The sequence below is a fragment of the Rhizomucor pusillus genome (assembly GCF_041956525.1).
Source record: "Rhizomucor pusillus strain CBS 183.67 unplaced genomic scaffold VTP01scaffold_10, whole genome shotgun sequence".
Lineage (NCBI taxonomy): Eukaryota > Fungi > Mucoromycota > Mucoromycetes > Mucorales > Lichtheimiaceae > Rhizomucor > Rhizomucor pusillus.
In genome coordinates, this window is record NW_027192152.1 from 537,276 (window position 1) to 557,147 (window position 19,872).

Here is a 19,872-nt window from a genome sequence, read left to right on the forward strand (position 1 = left end):
AAAAAGAGAATGTCCACAGGTGCATTTCCGTGGTCGTATTCACTCGGGGCTGCCCTGAATTCACTCTCCGTTGCTACGGGACGCACAGACCACCTAGCCCTCCACAAAGCATCGTTCTTGACGCGGGTCACATCATCCCAAAGATGTGGCGAGTATCTCCCAAAATGACTGATTAATCATTGAGAAAATTATGAGTCACGATCTCCATCTTTTCGTATATTATTAAGCTGAACCTTGTTCACCGGGGGCCGCCGATCACTCGCTCCAAAGTTTAAACATATCAGGCAACGACGCTGCAACTATACCAGTAACAGCAGTGCAAAGTAATGCCAATTTCACGCAGCTGTTGAGTATGGATATGCGCAGCGATAACCTTTCCATCTGTGTAGTTGCAACACGCTGCTGTGAACCGAGGCTCAGCCAGCTGCGAGTGTAAGAAGAGCCGGAATCCGATAGTGCTTTCCAGAAGAAACGGATCGGTGTCACGATTGCGACACAGCCGCATGAAAACACAGAATAAACCCCTCCCCTGTTTCCTCTTTGAATTTGTCAGCAGTTGTTAATTCACATCCTTTTTCTTTACTGCAGCAGAGAGTATTAAACGAACTTGCCGCGTGGCTCGCAGCCATCCCCCAACCGGACATGGGAATCCAACATTCCAAGTTCACCATCGACGCTGGCCACATTGATCTCGGATCGTTGTCCCCCCAAGGTCTTTACGACGCATCAGACTGCAACCTCAAACTTGCGCGAAAATTCATTCGCGAAGGTCGATTGGCTCCATTCTACGAAGGTAACGATACCGGAGCAAGATATATCACGATAACAGAGGAATATTGATCTTTTTCGTTCTTGCAGGCTGGACAGAAAAACCGGACCCATCGATCGCGTGCTCAAAACGCTCCTGGCTCTTATCTACACAAGTTACCGAATGCCCCATATGCTTACTCGTAAGTGGCAATATTGAGATAAGTCCAGTACCAAGACTAACCTGCAGCATCTCTACTAGTACTATCCTGCTTTTATTAATTACACCCGTTGTTGCAACAAACCCATATGCACAGAGTGTCTGTTGCAATTCAAACGAAGCAAAGATGATCCGTGGCGACCAGCATCGTGTCCATACTGTACACAGACAAACTTTGGCGTGATACATGTGCCGCCTCCCTTTAGCCCATTCTACAAGGTAGGATTTAATTCCTACAATCATAAAAGCTCTGATCTAAAAATGATGCAATGTGCGCTGATTTCCCCGCCCTCAAACAGTCTTTCTACAAACGACGGCCAGAACTGGTCCAAGATATCCACGGGAATCGACCCGAGACGAAAAAGCGTACAAAATTAGGTCCCAATGATCCAGACGTTGTACTAGTAGGCAAGTAAACCGTTGTGGAATGTGGATAACACAAAAGCTGACTAAACATTGGCCGCGTGTAGATCAGCTACGGCCTGATTGGCAGAGTATGCTTGGCCCGCGAAGAATATCAGATAGCATGTCCGGATACGGCACCACGCGCCGCATCGTTGTGCGATAGAATTCGAGGCCAAGGCAGACGGTCATTCGGGGCACAGAATGGCAAGACGTGCTCATATAACTTACCCGCTCCATTTATACTCATATTTCCCACCACCCCACCCTTTCTTTAACCGCAGATGGTCCCATTGGTCCAATTTCAACTTGTATCATACCTTTTTAGCTGCTAAAAATTTTGCTTTTTGCACTCGAAATATATTCAGCCGATGACTTCGTCGTCGCATGATTTCCATCTGCTTCAATGTGCCGTGCCAGAGTGAGGGTCAGTTGACAGATGACTCGCAAGCTCCATAACGAAATATTGGATGTGTAACGGTCCTGCGATCGCTATAACTCCAATGTTCACATGTTCAACATCTCGTCACGATACAGCGCTGCAAGTTGAAATGGATAAATACAAAGGTCTCTCCCATTTATTATATGTACTTGAACAAATAGAGGATGGAGTGCAAAGAAGCTGTCTTGCTTTTACCGTTATCATAGAGCATGAATGGATCTTCATTTCAAAGCATGCCTTTGTGCCGTAAACCATATTCTCATCATCTACATAGTAGACAGCAAATCCCAGTAAATCTTATTGTGATTCGTATTCAGGCCACCTGGCCCAAATTGCGTTGATCTTGATCATATTCAATTTCCAGCAATGTATCGTCCATTTTTTTTAATTACACCGCGATCTAAATATACCTACATAAAGCTATAAACAAAAAGGGGAAGACCATAATCTAGTCCAATCTGCTCTTGAGAGTAGCGATGTCTGATATAGGTAGACCGCAGCTGAAATTTTCGCAAATATACACTTCTGCTTCGGTTTTCGCACGTTCGCATATATCCTTGATCACAGCGTTCTTGCCAGCAATGAAAACTTCAGCACTCTGTGGCCTTGCACGGATAACAGCCTTGTTTGGAAGGAAGACACCGAATACGACCTCTTCGAATTCCTTGACGCTCTCGTCCGCACCAGCAAGAACGATCTAAGAAAAAAGGTATTTGAATATTGTGCAAAAGAAATTGCATTGGAAAAGATAGCACGCGAACCTCTTTGATGCCGGTGGCTGTAAGCAAAAGCCCGTATACAAACGCAGGCATGGCGAACGGGAAACGCTTCAAGGCTGTCTGGAAACTGTCAACGGTGCTGCGAGCTTTCCGTGAATATTCCTCGTCGCCTAATATGCCTGCTAAGCGGCATAAATTTCTTGTTGATATTGCGTTCCTGAAGAAATAATAGAGTTGAGTCATATAGCTAGAAGAATTCATGTTAGTGATGCTTACGCAGAAGGTTCCGCTCCATCTTGCTCTAAAACAAACAAACACATGTGAGTTTGCCGCGTCGTTCATGAATTGCCGGTTTTATTTATGTACCTTCTTTCATTCTAACAAGAATACTCTTGTCTGTATCTGGTACATTGTAGTAACCTCCAGATTGGCCGCTGGTGTCATAGAATAATTCATCCTGGCGTTGCTGAAGAGCATATGCCCACTGAATCCAGTGTTCATCAAATGTTGCTTCGTACAAATCCAGCAAGCCCTGGATCATGTAGCTACCAGCTTCGTTAGATACTGCAAACAAGAGAGCAATTACGACGGTACCTATAATCATCTGCAAATCCTTCGATTTTGCCAGGACCTTCCCGGTAGCTGCGTAGCAGCGTGTTTGTGTCTGCGTTGTATAATTCCTTGCGTATGAAATGTGCGGCTCTCAGCGCCAAGTCCAACGCATCCTCCAAATGCAGCGTGCGATACGCAATAGCCAGGCCAGAGATCATCAATCCTGAAGGAAACACTTAGAGTTTCTTTGCCAGTCCTTATGTTTCTATTTCTCTTTACCGTTCCATGCAGTCAGTATCTAGATAATTGCATTGTGAGATGATATAAATTAAAACAAATATTTTTTTCTGGTTACCTTATCATCACGATGCGGCTTTGGACGGTTGCTTGAGCGGTAATTCCATAGTTTCTGCAATGCCTCGTCGACTAATGCATTGATTTGACTCTCTTCCATATCAAAGTGGGACGCTGCCTCCCTGTCCGAGTAGTGTCTCGTTAACACATTCTAGAGACATGAATTTTTAGCTACGCGCTCGAGCAATGCTCTTTTCATATGCGTATGCTGACCTTTCCTTTCAACTCTCCGTGAGGGTCCTTGTGAGCATCGACGTTGCCCATGGCATGCACATCGAAGCAGTAAGCAAAAACTTTTGCAGCTTTATCTCCCAGGATATTCTGCAGCTCGGACAAGGTCCATACACAGAACGCGCCCTCTAGAGGATCCATCCATCTTAGTAACTTTTTAAATTGCTGACTAGAGCAAATCATCTGACCTTTCTTTTTATCGGACTGTTCAGTAGGATACGAGTCTGCGTCCTCGGCAGCGTAGAAGGCTCCTTCAGAGTGCTGCAAATCCCGAGATACATAGAGAATTATATCCTTTGCAACGGCAGCGAATTCTTCATCTCGTGTTATTTGGTATGCATGGCAATATATCGAAAGTAATTGTGCTTGATCGTATAACATCTTTTCAAAGTGCGGCACATGCCACTTTTGATCAGTGCTGTATCGATGAAAACCGTTTCCGACATGGTCTGCAAATATGAACCAGCTTGTCGTTAGCAAGTCTTTTCGCCCAAATAATACTCATTATCCAGCGCCTGACCATGGATACCGCCCGCCGCAATTTTCTACGGGAATATGTATGAGATAATTGTTATCGTTCTTTGACAATGCAAAGTATACCTTGAGCGTATAAACCACCATCTCTAAAGCTTGATTTGCAGTCTCCAAGTTTGCCTTGTCTCGACGTAAGTAACCATAGTAATTGAGTAGAAACTCGAGCTGCACCGGTGTAGGGAACTTGGGCTCGGTTCCAAAGCCTCCATAAACTGGATCAAATGATCCTTCAAAGTGCTCGAAAGTCTCCTTGGCCACATCCCAAGGGTCTAATACGGTTGATGATTGCGCAGAAGGAGTAGCCTAAATAATATCAATGTGAGGCTACAATGAATCCAAAGCGAATTTCCCCTGAATAATCCTTACTTCAGCGTACGCTTTTAGCTGTGTAATTGTTTTATGGCCACTGGCTTTGAGTTTATCGGCTTGAGCAGCCCACAGCTGCGCGATGCGTAGCAGCAGAGTCTTGAAACCTGGTCGACCCATACGGTCGTCCGGCGGAAAATACGTGCCTCCAAAGAACGGTTGCAGATCAGGCGTAAGGAAGACTGACATGGGCCAGCCGCCACCGCCAGAGGTAAATTGGACAAATGTCATATACAGTTTGTCAACGCCAGGATTTTCCTCTCTGTTTTTAAGCGAATGCAATCAGGTATTGGTTGAAACATTGTAGCGATGTTCGATATTCTCAGATTCTCTTACCTGTCCACTGTAAAAGTCCACAATTAATGCAAATTCTTACATATGAATAATTGCAATAAATGGTTACCTTTGATATTTACAAAATGCTTATTCATGACACTGGCAACATCTTCCTTTTCAAACGATTCATGCTCCATGACATGGCACCAACTGTTGAGTAACATTTAGCATGATACGCGCTGTTTCTTTTCCAAACTGCATGTCGATAACTTACTGACAGGTACTGTAGCCGACGCTTAGAAATATCGGCTTGTTTTCGGAGCGAGCCTTGTCAAACGCTTCCTGACCCCATGGATACCAATCCACCTGGAGAGGACCACGTTGCTATTACTACTACGATCTTCCCTTCCCGTTCTAGTTGGCATATGCACTCACAGGATTGTGCGCTATTTTTAGCTGTGGTCAGATTTATGCAAACCGAGTGCAGTCAATGTATGTATTATGCACCCACCGTGTTGCTGCAACCGTAGCGAGCGCGGATAACAATAAGGAAATGTCAGAGCGTGGCATAAATTCAGTTTGAATGACGTGATTGCGGCTTACCAGTAGATAAGGGCTCTTTTCCTGAGCAAGGCGATTTGTATACTGCATTTCGGGCTGATCGATCTGGGAGAGCAGGTAAGCCTTGACTGTAAAACCGGACTTTCAGTAGCAGGCCCACCATTCGTCATGCCCGCATCATGGAGCGTGAGACACAATTTTTGTGCAACACGCTCGTCAATCTTCAACCCCATGCAAATCGACTGCTACGCGCACGGTTATATCGCACTGATTTTGGCAAAAAGGGAAAAAGCACATAGAACCATTCGACGACTTGGCTGTATCCGTATTGTGTACACCTGCTCCCAGTGGCGGGCAGATTTATAGTATTATCGCGATAGATATCGCTGCCTTATCGTCCCTTTGTTTCCAAATAATGACCGTCCTCCTTTCGCTTCATTTCTGGTATCCATGAATCCTTTTCAAACGTATATCGAGATACGTAGTATGGTTATTTAAAAAGGGAAACGATTCTTAAAATGTTACATTTGGCTTATAGATAAGCAGAATATGATAGGTATTTGAAAGGACCAGGCTTGAGTTACTTGTCTGGATACACTTTCACTGGAGAATCTGAAACAGCCCAAGAAGAATTACCGGAGATAAAGGAAGTTCACAGCTGGCGATTACCTTGCAGACAGTATGAATCCATGGATATAGATGGTATAGATGGTATCTAGTTTACTGTGTGACTCGACATTAGCGACTCGAATCTTATACACCGTCATCCTATCCCCTCAAGACTGGCAAGCTTGTGTCCATGGATGCTTTTCACCGCGAGCAGCTTGTTGCCTTTTACGATGAGACATACACCGAGCATTTCATCTTATTTGAAACCAGCGACCGAGATTAAGGTAGTATAGTGAACGACGGGATTTAAGATACCGACCATGGATATCCTTGGGCAAAAGTTCGTCCCGGCACATTCTTGCTAGCACGTTTGTCTTTGTCGTCTGCCGTGATGCTAACAGCAAGCTGGTTGCACCAAGCAAACATCGACACAAAAAATACAAACCACATTCGATCAGAGCAGCATCAGCACCAAAGGCAGCTATGCAACGAGTCGATATTCAAACCATCAAATTGGCAATATTACCTCAAGTCGGCCGAACCACATACAAGAGGATCATTCTAAATGAAAATCTATGAGAATATAATCAAATTGTCATAGTTGTCGTGCATACCGGGGCAAAATTTGATGTCATGACAAGGATGCAAATACTTCAGGACGACGCACTCTGCAAAAAAGTTCAATTGTAGAACAGGTGCTGTCAAGCACATTTTGTTGTAATTTATATCTGTCATCCTTAATCATTATCTCATCGTCATCTCACCACCATATCATCATTTGTTACAGCTTCTTGTTTGTCATCTTTGGCATTTATGCGATGGCATTCTGGTATACGCTGGTCATCATTTGGTATCCAGGGAAGAGTTCGAGAGCTTCAAGGCACTGACGTCCATTTTTAGCATCATGTTCGGTTCATTGCACTTATCGCGAATGCCAGCCCACTTTTCGTAATGCAAGGTCTTTGTTACCACCGATACCAATTCAGATATAAGTCTACCAGTCCAAGATTTGCGGAGAGAGATCGACTTCAAGAATGCAAGATACTGTACTCTGTTCAGCTAAGAGTCTGATCAGTCCTATTCGAGCGACCATTTTCATTGGGTGTTGGCCAATCATCCTACCCGAAGACAAGTAATATCTGCTATTAACTTTTGCTGCTTGGCCGTTCCTGTTTGCGAGATAGCGAGACTAAAACTGTCTCACAAGACGAAAAACCGGTGCGTATCCAAAGACGGCGACGATGTCCGAAACCAAGACTTTTTCTACCCCTTCAACTCAAAACGATTTCAGTTTGGGGCTTTCGGAAACAGCCCGCGATCTCTTGGAAACAACCATATTGGGAAGGTGCAAAACTATGTTCCTTTTGTGACCCAGCGGATTGTTGTTTACAACCGCTTTTAGATACACTTTTTCCCAAAAGTAATGTCGCATTTTGTGAAATTTTATAATACATTTATACTGCAAAACTGCAAATTGCAGCGACATTAATTTTTGGAAAAAGTGTATGCATGTATATTATCGACATGCATTGCGTTACTTCCACCTGTAATCAAAACTGATAGATGCCTGCAGCAATCTCAGCCTGCATACCGTACTTCGGGGTAGAAAAAGTGGAAAGATGCTTTGTAATGCATATCTTTAGAGAGTTGCTTGTGGATAAAAAGGAATACTAAGTGTGCGATGTACATGGCAATAGATAGAAAGGAGCAAGAAAAGGGAATGTGATATATATATAAGCTGTAAATATAAAAGGTTGCAAGTGAAAACAAGTGACAAGGTGGTGACATAGAAACGAGGAACGGGAAATCATTCAAAGGATTTGGCACCAACGCCGCTTGATCCTTAGAGTTCGTGGTTTGACAGCTACTTGCGCCGCTGTCCGTATCACGGTATCCACATGAAGGTTTTCCTTTGCACTACATTCACAATATTTCGCCTTGATTTCCTTTGCTAATTTGGCACCCTAGCTCTTCAATTTAGACTAACACGTGCGGGCAGAAGATGGCCGGTACTTGCACTTGTAGTGTTATTACCTGCTCGTAACTGATCGTCCTCGTCGCACGCCGCTCCGTTGCCGTCGGGTTGTTCGGGACGTTTTCCGTGTCACCGCTGCTGCTGCTCTTGTTGCCGCGCAGGTCAATCTTTAGACCCACTAGCACGCGTGCTACATCTCCGCCACAATAATGCTTCACTTCCGGCACCCACTTATTTTTACCAAAGGGATGTCAATATGGAATATTCTGGCCTCCAGCAGACATAATCTGGTCCGTTCCTGCATTCATAGTCCCCATTCTCCTCTTTCTCTCTCTCTCTCTCTCACACACATTCTCTCTCTCTGTTTTTCTCTCCATCGTGCCCGATATGTATGCGATGCGCTTTCGTGTAGCAATATGTAATACCTTGTCACACACATTTTGAAAGGATACTGGGTTGTCGACTGCAAAACAGATCAACACCACGTCGGTCTCGAAATATGACATTGGTCGTAATCGGTCGTAATCCTCTTGCCCGGCTGTATCCCACAACGCTAGCTCTACTGACTTGCCATTCGGGAGGTCGAGCCGCGTGATATAGTTTTCAAACACTGTAGGAAGATATCTCTACATATTTGTGTTCGTTTTGAATCCATTCTCGCCGTTGTCAATACGTATGCAGTTGTGCGTATATAACTTTCCTTTTACGTACCTCTGGGAACTTGCCCTTTTGGTAAACGATGAGCAGGCTCGTCTTTCCGCAGGCGCCGTCTCCAACGATAACCACTTTTTTCCGTAAAGGTTTCGGCATCGAGGCAGACTGTAAATCAAAAGAGGAAGAGCGAGAGAAAGGGGAGATCATTGTCCAGCAGGTTGTTGACAGGTTCTCTCTCCAAATCCAAATTTTGTGTTGCCGATACCTTTTTGCCTGTGCGACCTGAGCCATTTCGAATGATAACGCAGCGGGGCAACAGTTGGGGGCTCTTTCCTTTCTTTTCATCACCCACAACAAGCCTTTTTATCTGCTGTTACCATCCTTGTTTCGTTTTTTTCTCTCTCTCTCTTTCTATATCTCTAGCACTCTCCCTCCTTCCCTTTTTCTCTTTCCCTTCGCATTGCATATGTTGGAAGGCATACGATTGCAATGTCTCTACTCGAAAAAGTCTCTCATCTCAAAGTGGAAACCTCATCACCTGTAACGGAAGGCTTGACGCTCGAAATGGTGTTGGAAAACAGGGCACCGAGCCCGTTCACCCTTCGCGAGTTTGCCGAGTACTTGGACCAGACATACTGCTCAGAAAATTTGTCATTCTATTTGGCCGTAACAGATTATAGACAATCGGTCCGACTTTACTTTGGTACCTCATCTGATACTCTCGACATGCCTGTACATCTTCAGGACGGTCGCGCATTCTCGTTCCGTCAGTCGGAAGCTGCCATGTTAAATCATGAAGAACGTATCCGATTCGACACGCTCAAGGCCAAGTTCCAAGATATCATTGATCGCTTTATTTTGACCGATGCACCTCAAGAAATCAACATTCCATATGAACTTCGCCAACAGTTATTGAAAATCCACCGTGAACAACAGTCCTATCATCCAGCACTTCTCAAACCTGTCTGCGTCGCTGTTGTAGAACTCATGCGCATCAGTGCATTTATTCCTTTTGCAACAGATCTCAGCCGTCTAGAAGCCCTGCCAACACCTAGTAAAAGCACCTCCATGACCACTACCGCTACCAGTACCAGTAGCATCAAGGCAACTCCAGGTACAGCCTCGCCTCGCCGACTGCGAAGCTCGCCTGCCTTGGGGACACCGCAAAACGAGCATATTCCTCCTGTACCAACTGCCACAGAATCCGATTCACCAAACACGATTCTCAGAAAGCTCACAAACACGCTGCGAATCCGTACTCGCTCACAGTCACCTCCTCGTCTTTACAGCTGGAAATATATCAATTTACCTGATCCGACTGCATTCCTAAGCAGCGGTGCTAGCAGCTCATCGCCAAACACTCCAGCAGTAACGCCGGCGGCGGCGGCAGCAGCAGCGCCGCCTATGGAACGAGGATTCAGCGCAAGCAGCTCAATTAGCAGCGTGTCGTCTGCAAGCAGCCCAGATAGCAACATATCATCTTCTAGATACCACAGCATATCTCCTACCTCTGCCACCGCAAACCGTCATTATCATGATACCCCTTCTGCATTTCATCCATTTACTGATCTTGTAGAGGTCGGTAGTCGCTTCTTCTCTTCGTTTGGTGACACCAAGGGCCATTCCTCCTCTTCATAAACTACATCCGTAAATCGTCATCGTATAGTTTTAGTTTTTCTGTAATTTTTATTTTTAGATATTTGAAAGGAACATTTTTAGCGACGATGCTGATGATTTAAGTTGAAGACGGAGAAGAGGACCTGTTATTATCGCGTGATGATGACCAATGCCTGTCAACGTCTCGTCCGTACCACACCAGCAGTTCTTCTCCCGGCTCAATGTCACGCTTAGTCCAACATATCACCTGATTCACCAAGGCACCTTCCACAAAAAGTATATTGGCTTGCTTTTCATTAGTCTCATTCATAAAATGGAACGGGCAAAACATTTCGCCGTCTGGATCCGTGAATGGCTGTCCTTGATCATCCGTCGCGTCCAGCACCGTCCGCCTGTACATGATGGAATACTCTGATGCACGTCCAACACCGTCCTTGAGTGAATCGTACTCATCCTCCGTCATCGGCACACCGAAATAGAATCCAAGCGGCGAATTGTACGGCAGCTTCCGCGTGGCGAATAAACCTCGTCCAGCACCGGGAATCGTCGATTCGCCTACGCGCACAATATCGCGCCATGATTTGGGTATATCTGAGAGGTCCAAATCTTCCAAGCGAACGAGATCTTGGCTGTTTTCTTTTTCCTCGATGGCCTTCATCGTCGCTGCATTGCTTCCATCTTCCAATCCATTGTTATTTTCATTCTTTTTCCTTGCATTGTCAGCTTTCCGGCGCTTGTTTGCAATGAATTCATCAAATTCTGTCATAGGAGCGGGTTCGGGTTCGGGTTCGGACTCGGTCTCTGGTTTCGATTTAGGCTCAGGTTCAGGTACAACAGCTTGCTGCTGCTGCTGTTGTTGTTGTTGTTCCTCGATTTTGACAGGTGCTGGTGTTTCCGTTTCGGTCGTCGTCGTTGACGGCGGTTTTGTCTCCTTTGGAACGCCAAAGCAATATGGCCAGTCATGTTCTGCAAGTTTCTTTTCCCATTTGCGATATTCACGCACGGCGTCTTTGAAACTTCCAGGTTCGTAGGCAAGCTTGAAATGCATCGCCCGACTTCCGTCAGGGCGAAAGGGTATAAAGTATCGGTCTGTGTTGGTCGTTAAACTTGCCGATGCAGAGTTCATAGGTGTCTATTTACGATTGTACATTGAATGAGAAAAGTATTATTCATCGAGGAACGTTGTGTTCATTCTTCCCCGCACACACACACACATTACCTTGCCTTTAAACACCCGCGGAAGGTTACGTTCCTTGCTAATCTTTTCATCCAACGCCAACGCGGCTTTGATAAGTTCCGGACGCGATAGACATCGATCTGGGTGCTGCCGAAGTGCAAGGAAAAGCATATACGCCTGGTTATGCCAGCGCGGCTGCGTTGACGAGCGCGAGCCTTGTCGTTGTGTACGCTTATGCGCTTGATTCATTGTCGGTTTTGTCCCGGCCGGCGATCCGGTCCTCGTCCTTTGTCTCGTCTTTGGAGGTTCGTCTTCATTCAATTCATTGGTATCCATGAAAGAATCGGTGGACCGTTTGGTGCCGATTGTCTCGCCGACAGATGTCATTGTGACATCGCTCGATTCCCGTTGCATTTCTTCAGGCCCACTACCGCCCGACTTGTCGACCTGCATTTGTGAATTGGATGCCTCGACTGCTTGGCCGTTGGCAGCAGTGTCGGAATGCTCATTCTCCTCAAGGAGGTTGGACATGACTAGGTGTGAGCTTATGTTTATCAGAGAAAGAGAGAGTGAGTCAGTGAGAGTGGGGAGAAGAAACGGCAAGAAGATGCACGCGCAAAAGGCGAAAAATTTGTTGTCTTGACAGCACATCTGAACATTTTTTCTTCTTTCATTTTGATCTTCTTTTCAAAATGATAGCAGCCACTAAAAGTGCTCCTACAGCGAAAACTGAACTGACTATGGCTATGCCTATGACTGCCTCTGTTTGGGAAACAAGACGAGTTAGATCTCAGTAATCCTGCAAACAGATTATTCCTGCTGCCCTTCTCTGTCATACCTCGAGACACCTTTTCATCAATCATCTTGTTGAGGGCAACGGCCTGCACATGGTTAGGCTCTAGTTTGAGCAGTTGGCGAACAAAAAGCCGTGCATCCACAAAGTTATTGATCTTGTAGTGTCCCAGTGCCAGGTAATACAGGCACTCGCGGCGTCGTTCGGGCGAGTCTCGGTAGATCTCTGGAAGGCAAGGCACTTAGTTTTCCTGGTGCTTTATCCAGAAGAGTACCAACGCAGCTCCGTACCAGTGAGCAACGCTATGCCAAGCTCATTGTTTCCCGGGTCTTTGGACTTGATGAGTCCCCAAGCATAGTTGAACTTCGTCTGTATTGTAACATATTCGCCTTCTTTCTCGTTTTGCCGACGCAGAACCTAAGAGTATATATAAAGATAACGAACTTTAAGTCGTCCTCTGTTTGCCATGCAAAGTATGAGAGGCAATGTACATCGATTTCTGCATCGCTCAGTGGTGTTTCTACTTCTTGGACCTGTGGCACCCGAGTACTCATGAATGAAAAATGCAGCTCCACACACTCAGGCTCCGGTTTGACATTTTTGATAACACATTTGCTTCATAGTGGCATTAGGTACTTGGAAAATAACAAAACTTTAGATAGCGACCATCAGCCTCTTGACCATTCTTGTGTTCGAGATATAACCTATTGCCCATACAGAAGTCAATATTCCCATTGATAACGTTTATGCTTTTTCCTACATCGTCCGGTTTTAACTTTAATGTTTTCTTGTAAGCTCGACAATGTAGTATTTAAATCGGAATTGCATCCATTTCATTTAGCCTAGTTGTATATGCTGAACCAGGTTAGCTTGGGTAGCTACCGATAGAAATGGCCTGATAACTGAATTCTGGGAAGCAGTGTCAATAGCCGATTTATCTGAAGCCTGCGATGCAGTTATAGAGAAAAAGAAGGTCTCATAGCTTTGACTTTTTGTTTGCAGAAATCGTAATATGATCTGCATCATTCCACTGCTGCTGCATCAAAGGCTACAGCAGCAGAGCGCAAGATACATAGCAGCTGCATTGAAAATCAATAATGGGTGATCTGCACCCCAAGTTGTTAGCCAAGGATAACACACATGTATATTTATCACGCGATTTCTTTACTTTCAAAGTGGTTTGGCATGCAGCGATTGGCAAAACGGATTATTCACAGAAACGTTGCTTCATAGAAGCCTGGAAGGAAACAGAAGATAAGGCGATAAATACAAGCTATGGTTTTCGATGCAAGATGGTTGCAGGCTCGCGTATAAATGTCCTTATTTTCTTTTAAAGTATCTAGCTGCATGCATGCAGCCTGCTGACGCCGGACAGTCAATTGGCTCCAACTTGTGCTAGTTGAGCAAGGTTGCACGGCCCAACTTTTTTGTTTTTTACCCTCTTTTTTTTTACACTTTGCAATGTCAGTGGTGTCGACTCACAGTAAAAGGTCAAGCAATCGGCCTACGAGCTCTCTAAGCACTACGTACGAGACGTCGGACGTGCACTCGACTTCAAGTCGACAACGACAATCCAAGAAAGATGAGGCAAGCTTTTTGTGTTTGACGCTTTCTTTATTCAGGAATGGCAGCTAAACTTCTGGGGCGCACATTCAATAGGCTATTCGTAAAAAGATCGAGCAGGAGCTTTCAAAGAAACGTGGCGGTTCGACACGTATTCGCCAGACGAAAAAAGTCGCAGGCACTGTTTCAGCCCTCCGGCCCGCTCAGGCACTGACAGTTCGCGAGAATATTTTGGTCATTGAAGCTGCACAGCTTATGGCAGCCAAGAGAAGCGACTGTGTACTGGTTGTCGATGAGGAAGAGCATCTCAGCGGTATCTTTACAGTAAGCATCGTCCCCCATTGTTCACCGTTTTGCGTAATGTGTGGGTCAATTGACTGATCTTTCGGCGTCCCGTCCGCTCTTTCCTTAGGCAAAAGATCTTGCTTACAGAGTTGTTGCTTCTCAAATGGACGCCAGGTACGGGGATGGAACAACACTCGGCATAAACATCATATATCGAAAACTGTGTATTCACATCCAGACTTTAGAGCTACAACGGTTGCTGATATCATGACCAGAAACCCAATGTGCGTCACCGCCGATACCTCTGCCCAAGATGCACTTAATCTCATGGTGTCCCGAGGATTCCGCCACTTGGTAACGAATTCGATAGAAGGGCATATGACTATGCAGCACGTGCTAATCAAACAATCTTGCAGCCTGTGTGCAACGAGGAAGGAGATATCTTTGGATTACTCGATATCACAAAATGTTTGTATGAAGCTCTCAACAAAATGGAGCGAGCATACGGATCTTCACGCAAATTGTACGACGCACTGGAAGGTGTTGAACGAGAATGGGCCAACAGTCCGGTGCAATTTGTGCAGTATATGGAGGCTCTGAGAGAAAAGATGTCTTGCCCTGACTTGACAACAGTCCTGGACAACTCCAATCCTGTCCAAGTCCCTGTTAAGGCGAATGTAAGAGATGTTGCAAAACTCATGAAAGAGTATCACACCACAGCTGTTCTCGTTATGGACCACGGAGGTCTTGCAGGCATTTTCACGGTATGGCTATAAAATCGATGGAAATTAACAAGGATTTTCTGACATTCAACGATGAATTCCAGTCTAAAGATATTGTCCTGCGTGTCATCGCCGCTGGTTTGATTCCAGAGAACTGCTCTGTTGTGCGTGTTATGACACCTCACCCTGACACTGCGCTTCCTTCAACTAGCATCTTGGATGCATTGAAGAAAATGCATGGTAAGAAGGAAAAATAAGATAAGCAGGCTGCTGGAATGTGTTAGATATGCTAAAGCATTGTGATAGATGGACACTATCTGAACCTTCCGGTCATGGACGATGAAAAGCATATCATTGGTTTAGTCGATGTGTTGCGCCTGACGTATGCTACCTTGGACCAGGTTGGTAATTTATTAAGCTTAGTCAATAAGGACGTAATTTTAATGAGCGTTTGGTAGATCAACAGCATAGACGGAAACGGTGCAGACGGAGGCAAATTCTGGAATAGCATGATGGCTGGCGATCACACGGAAACAGAATCTGCCATTTCGGACTCACTGTCACAGGCAGCAAACTCGCACATGTTCCATTCACCATCCAGTCCTCAGCCGGACCGCACGCTATCTCCTGCAAACATGCCAGGCCATGCTTCAACGTACACGGGACTTGGATACTCTGAAATCACTCCTGGCGACAGTGCTTCTGTGGCAAATGGGGATGATATGCGCTCCACCGTTTCATCTCAAGTGCCGGGCGTATTTGCATTCAAGTTCAATTATGGAAATAAGACTCATCGATTCCGATGCGAATACAACAACTATGGTGCCCTTCGCGATATTGTGCGCCAAAAGATCATGACTGAGCACCTGTCTCTCTCCCAATCATATGTGCATGTGACAGGAGATGAAGGCCAGAATGGCGGTGAAGATAGCCGTCACGAAGATGATAGCTGGTTGAGCATTTCGTACCTTGACGACGAGAACGACCAAGTTCTAATGACAACAGATGGAGACTTGGAAGATGCGGTCCAGCTAGCGCGTAAACAGGGACAGGATCGGGTACGGTTGTTTGTGCACGACGCGTTGGCGGAGCAACAACAACAACAAGAACAACAACAACAACAACAACAACAGCAGCAGCAGCAGCAGCAGCAGCAACATGCTGCAACTGCCCAAACGCAGAACAACTCGACAACTACACTGGAGACTCCGAGCAGCCAACCCACCATCTCTGTAAGCCCTGCGGAACCAGACAACTCGTCTGACGACGAGGGCGAGGAGCGTGTCTCAAGCAAGCGCCGCAGCCGCTCGCGGCAAGTAAGCGATTCCGAAGATGATACTAGCAGCAGCCAGGAAGGAGAAGCACGGCGTGGTCGTCACCACCGCAGACGAGGCGATAAGGGCAACTTGGCTGAAGAATACAGCCTGCCTATACCACAGGAGCTGATGCTCCCTGCAGCGATCACTTTCCTCGGCGTGGTAATCCTCGGCGTCTTTACAATCGCTAAACTCACGGGCTCGAACGACCGCCGCTACTAGAGAAACAAGTTTGTTTCACATGCACTTTATATTTTACATTTACCAAGGTCAATGCCAATAATATAATAACAAAACACATGTGTGCATTAGCTTTATTTTTTGAGTCTTACTTTCTTGTTGTTTCAAGATGCGTGGCATTGCAGCCGGAACGTGGAAGGGTCGCTTCGCCGAGGTGCACTGACAATTACCGCAGAGCTCAAGGTTTTCTTGGTTTGCTAAGATTACGACTGCATATGATTTTGTTAAAATAAGAAGGGGGAGATCGTCTGCTGATGGGATGTTGCAAGGAAAATAAACAAAGATGGCATAGTTAGGGTTCCTGTCCATTTCAAGGGTAAAAGAAATAAGAATAAGCATACGACTGCAAGAGAAAACAAAAAGGCAGCACCGAAGTAGTCTATCGGCTATTGTCATCCCAGTTAGCGCGGCGGCGGGGGCCCGTTCTCTCGGATGGAACTACGGGATCTGACACGTTTTTCTTTATCGATTCTGTGCGGCCCTCTAAGCATGTTTTTTGTTGGGGATAAACAAATAGATGGAAATAGTCTAGTCGCTCTCTAAATCGACAACCTTTTTATTTTTTCGCAATCTGATACGGAATCAAACCCGCGCTGAGGTGCGTTGCGGTGGACTGAATTTTTTTTCTGCGTTTGGCAACGCCGGGCAATAGACAAGACAAGGCAAGGTGAGGTAAAAGTAAATAGAGCTGGGAAAAGAATGCAACGCTAAGTCAGAAGACGCAACAATAGCCCGTCCTCATGATGATGGGTTGTGTTTCCCCGAAGAAAGGGCGGCAACAAGGTTGCCCAGGGCAAAGGTAGAAAGAGAGGAGGGAGCAAAAGACAGACAGACAGACAGATAGACAGAGATCGTCCGGCTATCCTGACCTGGCCCCCTATTTTGGGCGGGAAATTGTGGCGATTGATTGAAAGTTTGTTTGCAGACACCTTTCAGGAACTCATCATTATTGTGCTTGTGAAATCTGTCACAACAGACCAAGTCGGCATGGCTTCCGAGTTGATAAAGAAAGGAAAGGAAAAGAGTTAACTCGCTTTAGACTGGTACAATTTAGTCTTGTCTTACCAACAAGGAGGGATAAGGACAGAGAACAAGAAAAAAGGGCACGCGCGCGCGCCTGGAGTGTCTCGACGCAGAGTGGGTCCTTTCTTGACTTGGACGGAGACAAAGCCGATGCGCTGTCATGGGAACTGAAGAAAAGAGTGAAAACCGGTGATTAGGATTACCTTAAAAGACCGTTCCGTCCTCCGCCAGGTGGAATGTACCGAGATGGTAATCCGAAAGTATGCACTCGCAAGAAAAAGAAAGTTTTTTTTTGCACTTGAAACGACAGCCAGGATCCGAATCTATCCATTGTCCGTAGCGATAGAGGCATGCGATTATAGCAGTATTTAACAGGGCTGCTGTCATGAGCACAATAATTTTGTTTCCTTTTTCCCCCGTCTCCTACTAACCCCCACCTTCGTTCTCCCGTCGCATCACACTCACTCTGTCTTTACACCGTCACGAATGTCTACTATTACTACTACATCCGCTTTTGTTCCCTTCAACTCGCCACCAACACCTTCATTGCTGTCCCCGCCTTTGACAACGTACATTCAGCCTCACCACGGCCTCCCGCCAACCAAACTGCCGTCAGTTTTCCTCGATCAACGTCCGCCGCGGTATCGGCGTAGCAACGAGTGGTTGTTTGAGAAATCATCGACACCAGAGCTCAGACCGCTTCTGCAAACTGATCGAGATTTACCATCGTTTGGCTACAGTCTGCCGCCTCTGCAGAATGTAATTTCTTCGCCGCCGCCACCGCTGCTCACGGACCACGGCTCGCCACGCGAGGACGAGGACTCGTCGTCGTCCAGCCGGAAGGGCTCCATCGCTTCCATTCTTAACTCCGAATCCGATACTTGTTCATCATCGCTCAAGCGTGGCCGACCAAGGTCAACGGAGCCCAGCGCGCCTAAAAAGCGCAAGTGCCACCAAGGATCCCGTAGCAACAATGCTAGTGTTGTCAATACGATCAATGACAATGCCCACCACCAGCACCAGCGCCAGCAGCAGCCCGTTCGCGCCAACAAGGGTCTGCGCCATTTCAGCAAACAAGTCTGCGATAAGGTGGCGGAAAAGGGTATCACGACGTACAACGAGGTAGCTGACGAGTTGGCGTTGGATATCCGTGCTAGCGCTGAACTTGAAGGAGGCGATGTAAGACCCGGTCTTTTTCATTTTTGGAATTTTTTCCAATTAAGTGGACTAACAGAGTATGCTGGTGGGTCCTATAGAAACGATCCTTTGATCAAAAGAACATTCGTCGACGGGTGTACGATGCATTGAACGTGCTAATGGCAATGGGTATCATTGCCAAGGACAAGAAACAAATCAAGTGGCTTGGAATATCATCCTGCTACCAACAAGCTGACTATCAGCAACAACAATCGCCACTGGGCTCAGAACCAGAGGAAGATCGGTATCTAGAGCTCCAGCGTCAATTGGAAGAAGAGGAGGTACTTACTTTGAATACCTGAGATGACATGTAGAATATGCATGGTAACTAACGGCTGTTTTCGCGCGCGCGCGCATTTTGTACAGCGTCTTCAAGCGCAACTCTTGACCTCCTTGGATCAGACAAACGGTTTGATCCGCGACAAGCTTGCGCAGCATTTGCAAGTCTGCAACCTCGTCTGGCGCAATCAGCATTCACCTCAGCTAGTCAGTGAAGATCAAAAGATCCCCTTGCCGTTCTTTATCGTTGCATGTCCTAGCCGCAAAGATCTCCAAGTTAACATTGCTGGTGACGGGTAAGTAACCGGAAACACTGTATTTCATTAAACTCATCTGGCTAACACCACCACCACCATTCGAATAACTTAGCCGCAGCGCTGAAATTGAGTACGCTGCAGCAGACCACAGAGTGGTGTACGAAGACGCTGATGTCCTGAGACACTTGGAACTTAATCGAGTCACGAAAGATCAGCTGGCTGCCTGCCTCCCAGACCCGTCTTTGCAATCTTTCTTATCAGTACGACATGCAACTGACAGCAACTTTATCAATATTCAATCGGAAGCCGACTTGGCCACCGCATCTTCATGATTTAACACGGTTGGGATATTCTCCTACATTTATATTTACATATATGTCCTATTACGACCATTTCCTTTCAACAACAACAACAACTACTACTACTACTACCAAACAAAAAAATGACACATATATACTCTCACGCACACAACAGGAAATCAACACCTCGAAATCCTATACACCACCACCACCGTCTCACCACTTTATATATATAGCATGCAACAACACGTACACGCACACATCCTGAAAAATCCCGCAATCCTATTACTTGCCACTTTTATCTTCTTCCCCTTGTTTTTTCTACAGACCATCTATTCTACTTTCTTGCACATATTGATCTGACATCGACCTATGTATGCAAAACCTTCTTTTTCTTTCTTCTTTCTTTCTGTTATATATATATATATATATATATATATATATATATATTCTTCCTTCCTT

At 45.8% G+C, this 19,872-nt stretch overlaps 8 protein-coding genes across 8 annotated transcripts; 4 read left to right on the forward strand and 4 right to left on the reverse strand.

Annotated features, from left to right (window-relative positions):
- Positions 1-642: 642 nt before the first annotated feature.
- On the forward strand, positions 643-1,535 carry VTP01DRAFT_1206 (uncharacterized protein; the record flags this gene model as incomplete). Its single annotated transcript, XM_069379531.1, has 5 exons — positions 643-793; positions 859-950; positions 1,010-1,186; positions 1,267-1,375; positions 1,438-1,535. 5 exons carry the CDS (start codon positions 643-645, stop codon positions 1,533-1,535), a joined length of 627 nt encoding a protein of 208 aa, XP_069238614.1.
- A 724-nt stretch (positions 1,536-2,259) lies between these two features.
- On the reverse strand, positions 2,260-5,494 carry VTP01DRAFT_1207 (uncharacterized protein; the record flags this gene model as incomplete). Its single annotated transcript, XM_069379532.1, has 18 exons — positions 2,260-2,508; positions 2,573-2,747; positions 2,807-2,831; positions 2,897-3,075; positions 3,125-3,305; positions 3,362-3,380; positions 3,438-3,587; positions 3,650-3,795; positions 3,856-4,116; positions 4,188-4,212; positions 4,268-4,504; positions 4,568-4,829; positions 4,904-4,910; positions 4,971-5,053; positions 5,118-5,209; positions 5,279-5,289; positions 5,355-5,361; positions 5,447-5,494. 18 exons carry the CDS (start codon positions 5,492-5,494, stop codon positions 2,260-2,262), a joined length of 2,157 nt encoding a protein of 718 aa, XP_069238615.1.
- A 2,330-nt stretch (positions 5,495-7,824) lies between these two features.
- On the reverse strand, positions 7,825-8,798 carry VTP01DRAFT_1208 (uncharacterized protein; the record flags this gene model as incomplete). Its single annotated transcript, XM_069379533.1, has 4 exons — positions 7,825-7,977; positions 8,048-8,218; positions 8,414-8,614; positions 8,700-8,798. The coding sequence occupies 4 exons, from the start codon at positions 8,796-8,798 to the stop codon at positions 7,825-7,827; spliced, it is 624 nt and encodes a 207-aa protein (XP_069238616.1).
- A 333-nt stretch (positions 8,799-9,131) lies between these two features.
- Positions 9,132-10,280, forward strand: VTP01DRAFT_1209 (uncharacterized protein; the record flags this gene model as incomplete). Its single annotated transcript, XM_069379534.1, has 1 exon — positions 9,132-10,280. One exon carries the CDS (start codon positions 9,132-9,134, stop codon positions 10,278-10,280), a length of 1,149 nt encoding a protein of 382 aa, XP_069238617.1.
- A 97-nt stretch (positions 10,281-10,377) lies between these two features.
- VTP01DRAFT_1210 (uncharacterized protein) lies at positions 10,378-11,967 on the reverse strand (the record flags this gene model as incomplete). The annotated part of the gene is made up of 2 exons (XM_069379536.1): positions 10,378-11,391; positions 11,479-11,967. The coding sequence occupies 2 exons, from the start codon at positions 11,965-11,967 to the stop codon at positions 10,378-10,380; spliced, it is 1,503 nt and encodes a 500-aa protein (XP_069238618.1).
- A 139-nt stretch (positions 11,968-12,106) lies between these two features.
- VTP01DRAFT_1211 (uncharacterized protein) lies at positions 12,107-12,783 on the reverse strand (the record flags this gene model as incomplete). Its single annotated transcript, XM_069379537.1, has 4 exons — positions 12,107-12,198; positions 12,275-12,454; positions 12,520-12,646; positions 12,721-12,783. 4 exons carry the CDS (start codon positions 12,781-12,783, stop codon positions 12,107-12,109), a joined length of 462 nt encoding a protein of 153 aa, XP_069238619.1.
- Positions 12,784-13,690: 907 nt separating this feature from the next.
- On the forward strand, positions 13,691-16,337 carry VTP01DRAFT_1212 (uncharacterized protein; the record flags this gene model as incomplete). Its single annotated transcript, XM_069379538.1, has 8 exons — positions 13,691-13,816; positions 13,889-14,116; positions 14,205-14,251; positions 14,323-14,431; positions 14,494-14,841; positions 14,904-15,039; positions 15,106-15,200; positions 15,258-16,337. 8 exons carry the CDS (start codon positions 13,691-13,693, stop codon positions 16,335-16,337), a joined length of 2,169 nt encoding a protein of 722 aa, XP_069238620.1.
- A 1,527-nt stretch (positions 16,338-17,864) lies between these two features.
- VTP01DRAFT_1213 (uncharacterized protein) lies at positions 17,865-19,443 on the forward strand (the record flags this gene model as incomplete). Its single annotated transcript, XM_069379539.1, has 4 exons — positions 17,865-18,557; positions 18,635-18,856; positions 18,942-19,150; positions 19,224-19,443. 4 exons carry the CDS (start codon positions 17,865-17,867, stop codon positions 19,441-19,443), a joined length of 1,344 nt encoding a protein of 447 aa, XP_069238621.1.
- Positions 19,444-19,872: the final 429 nt, after the last annotated feature.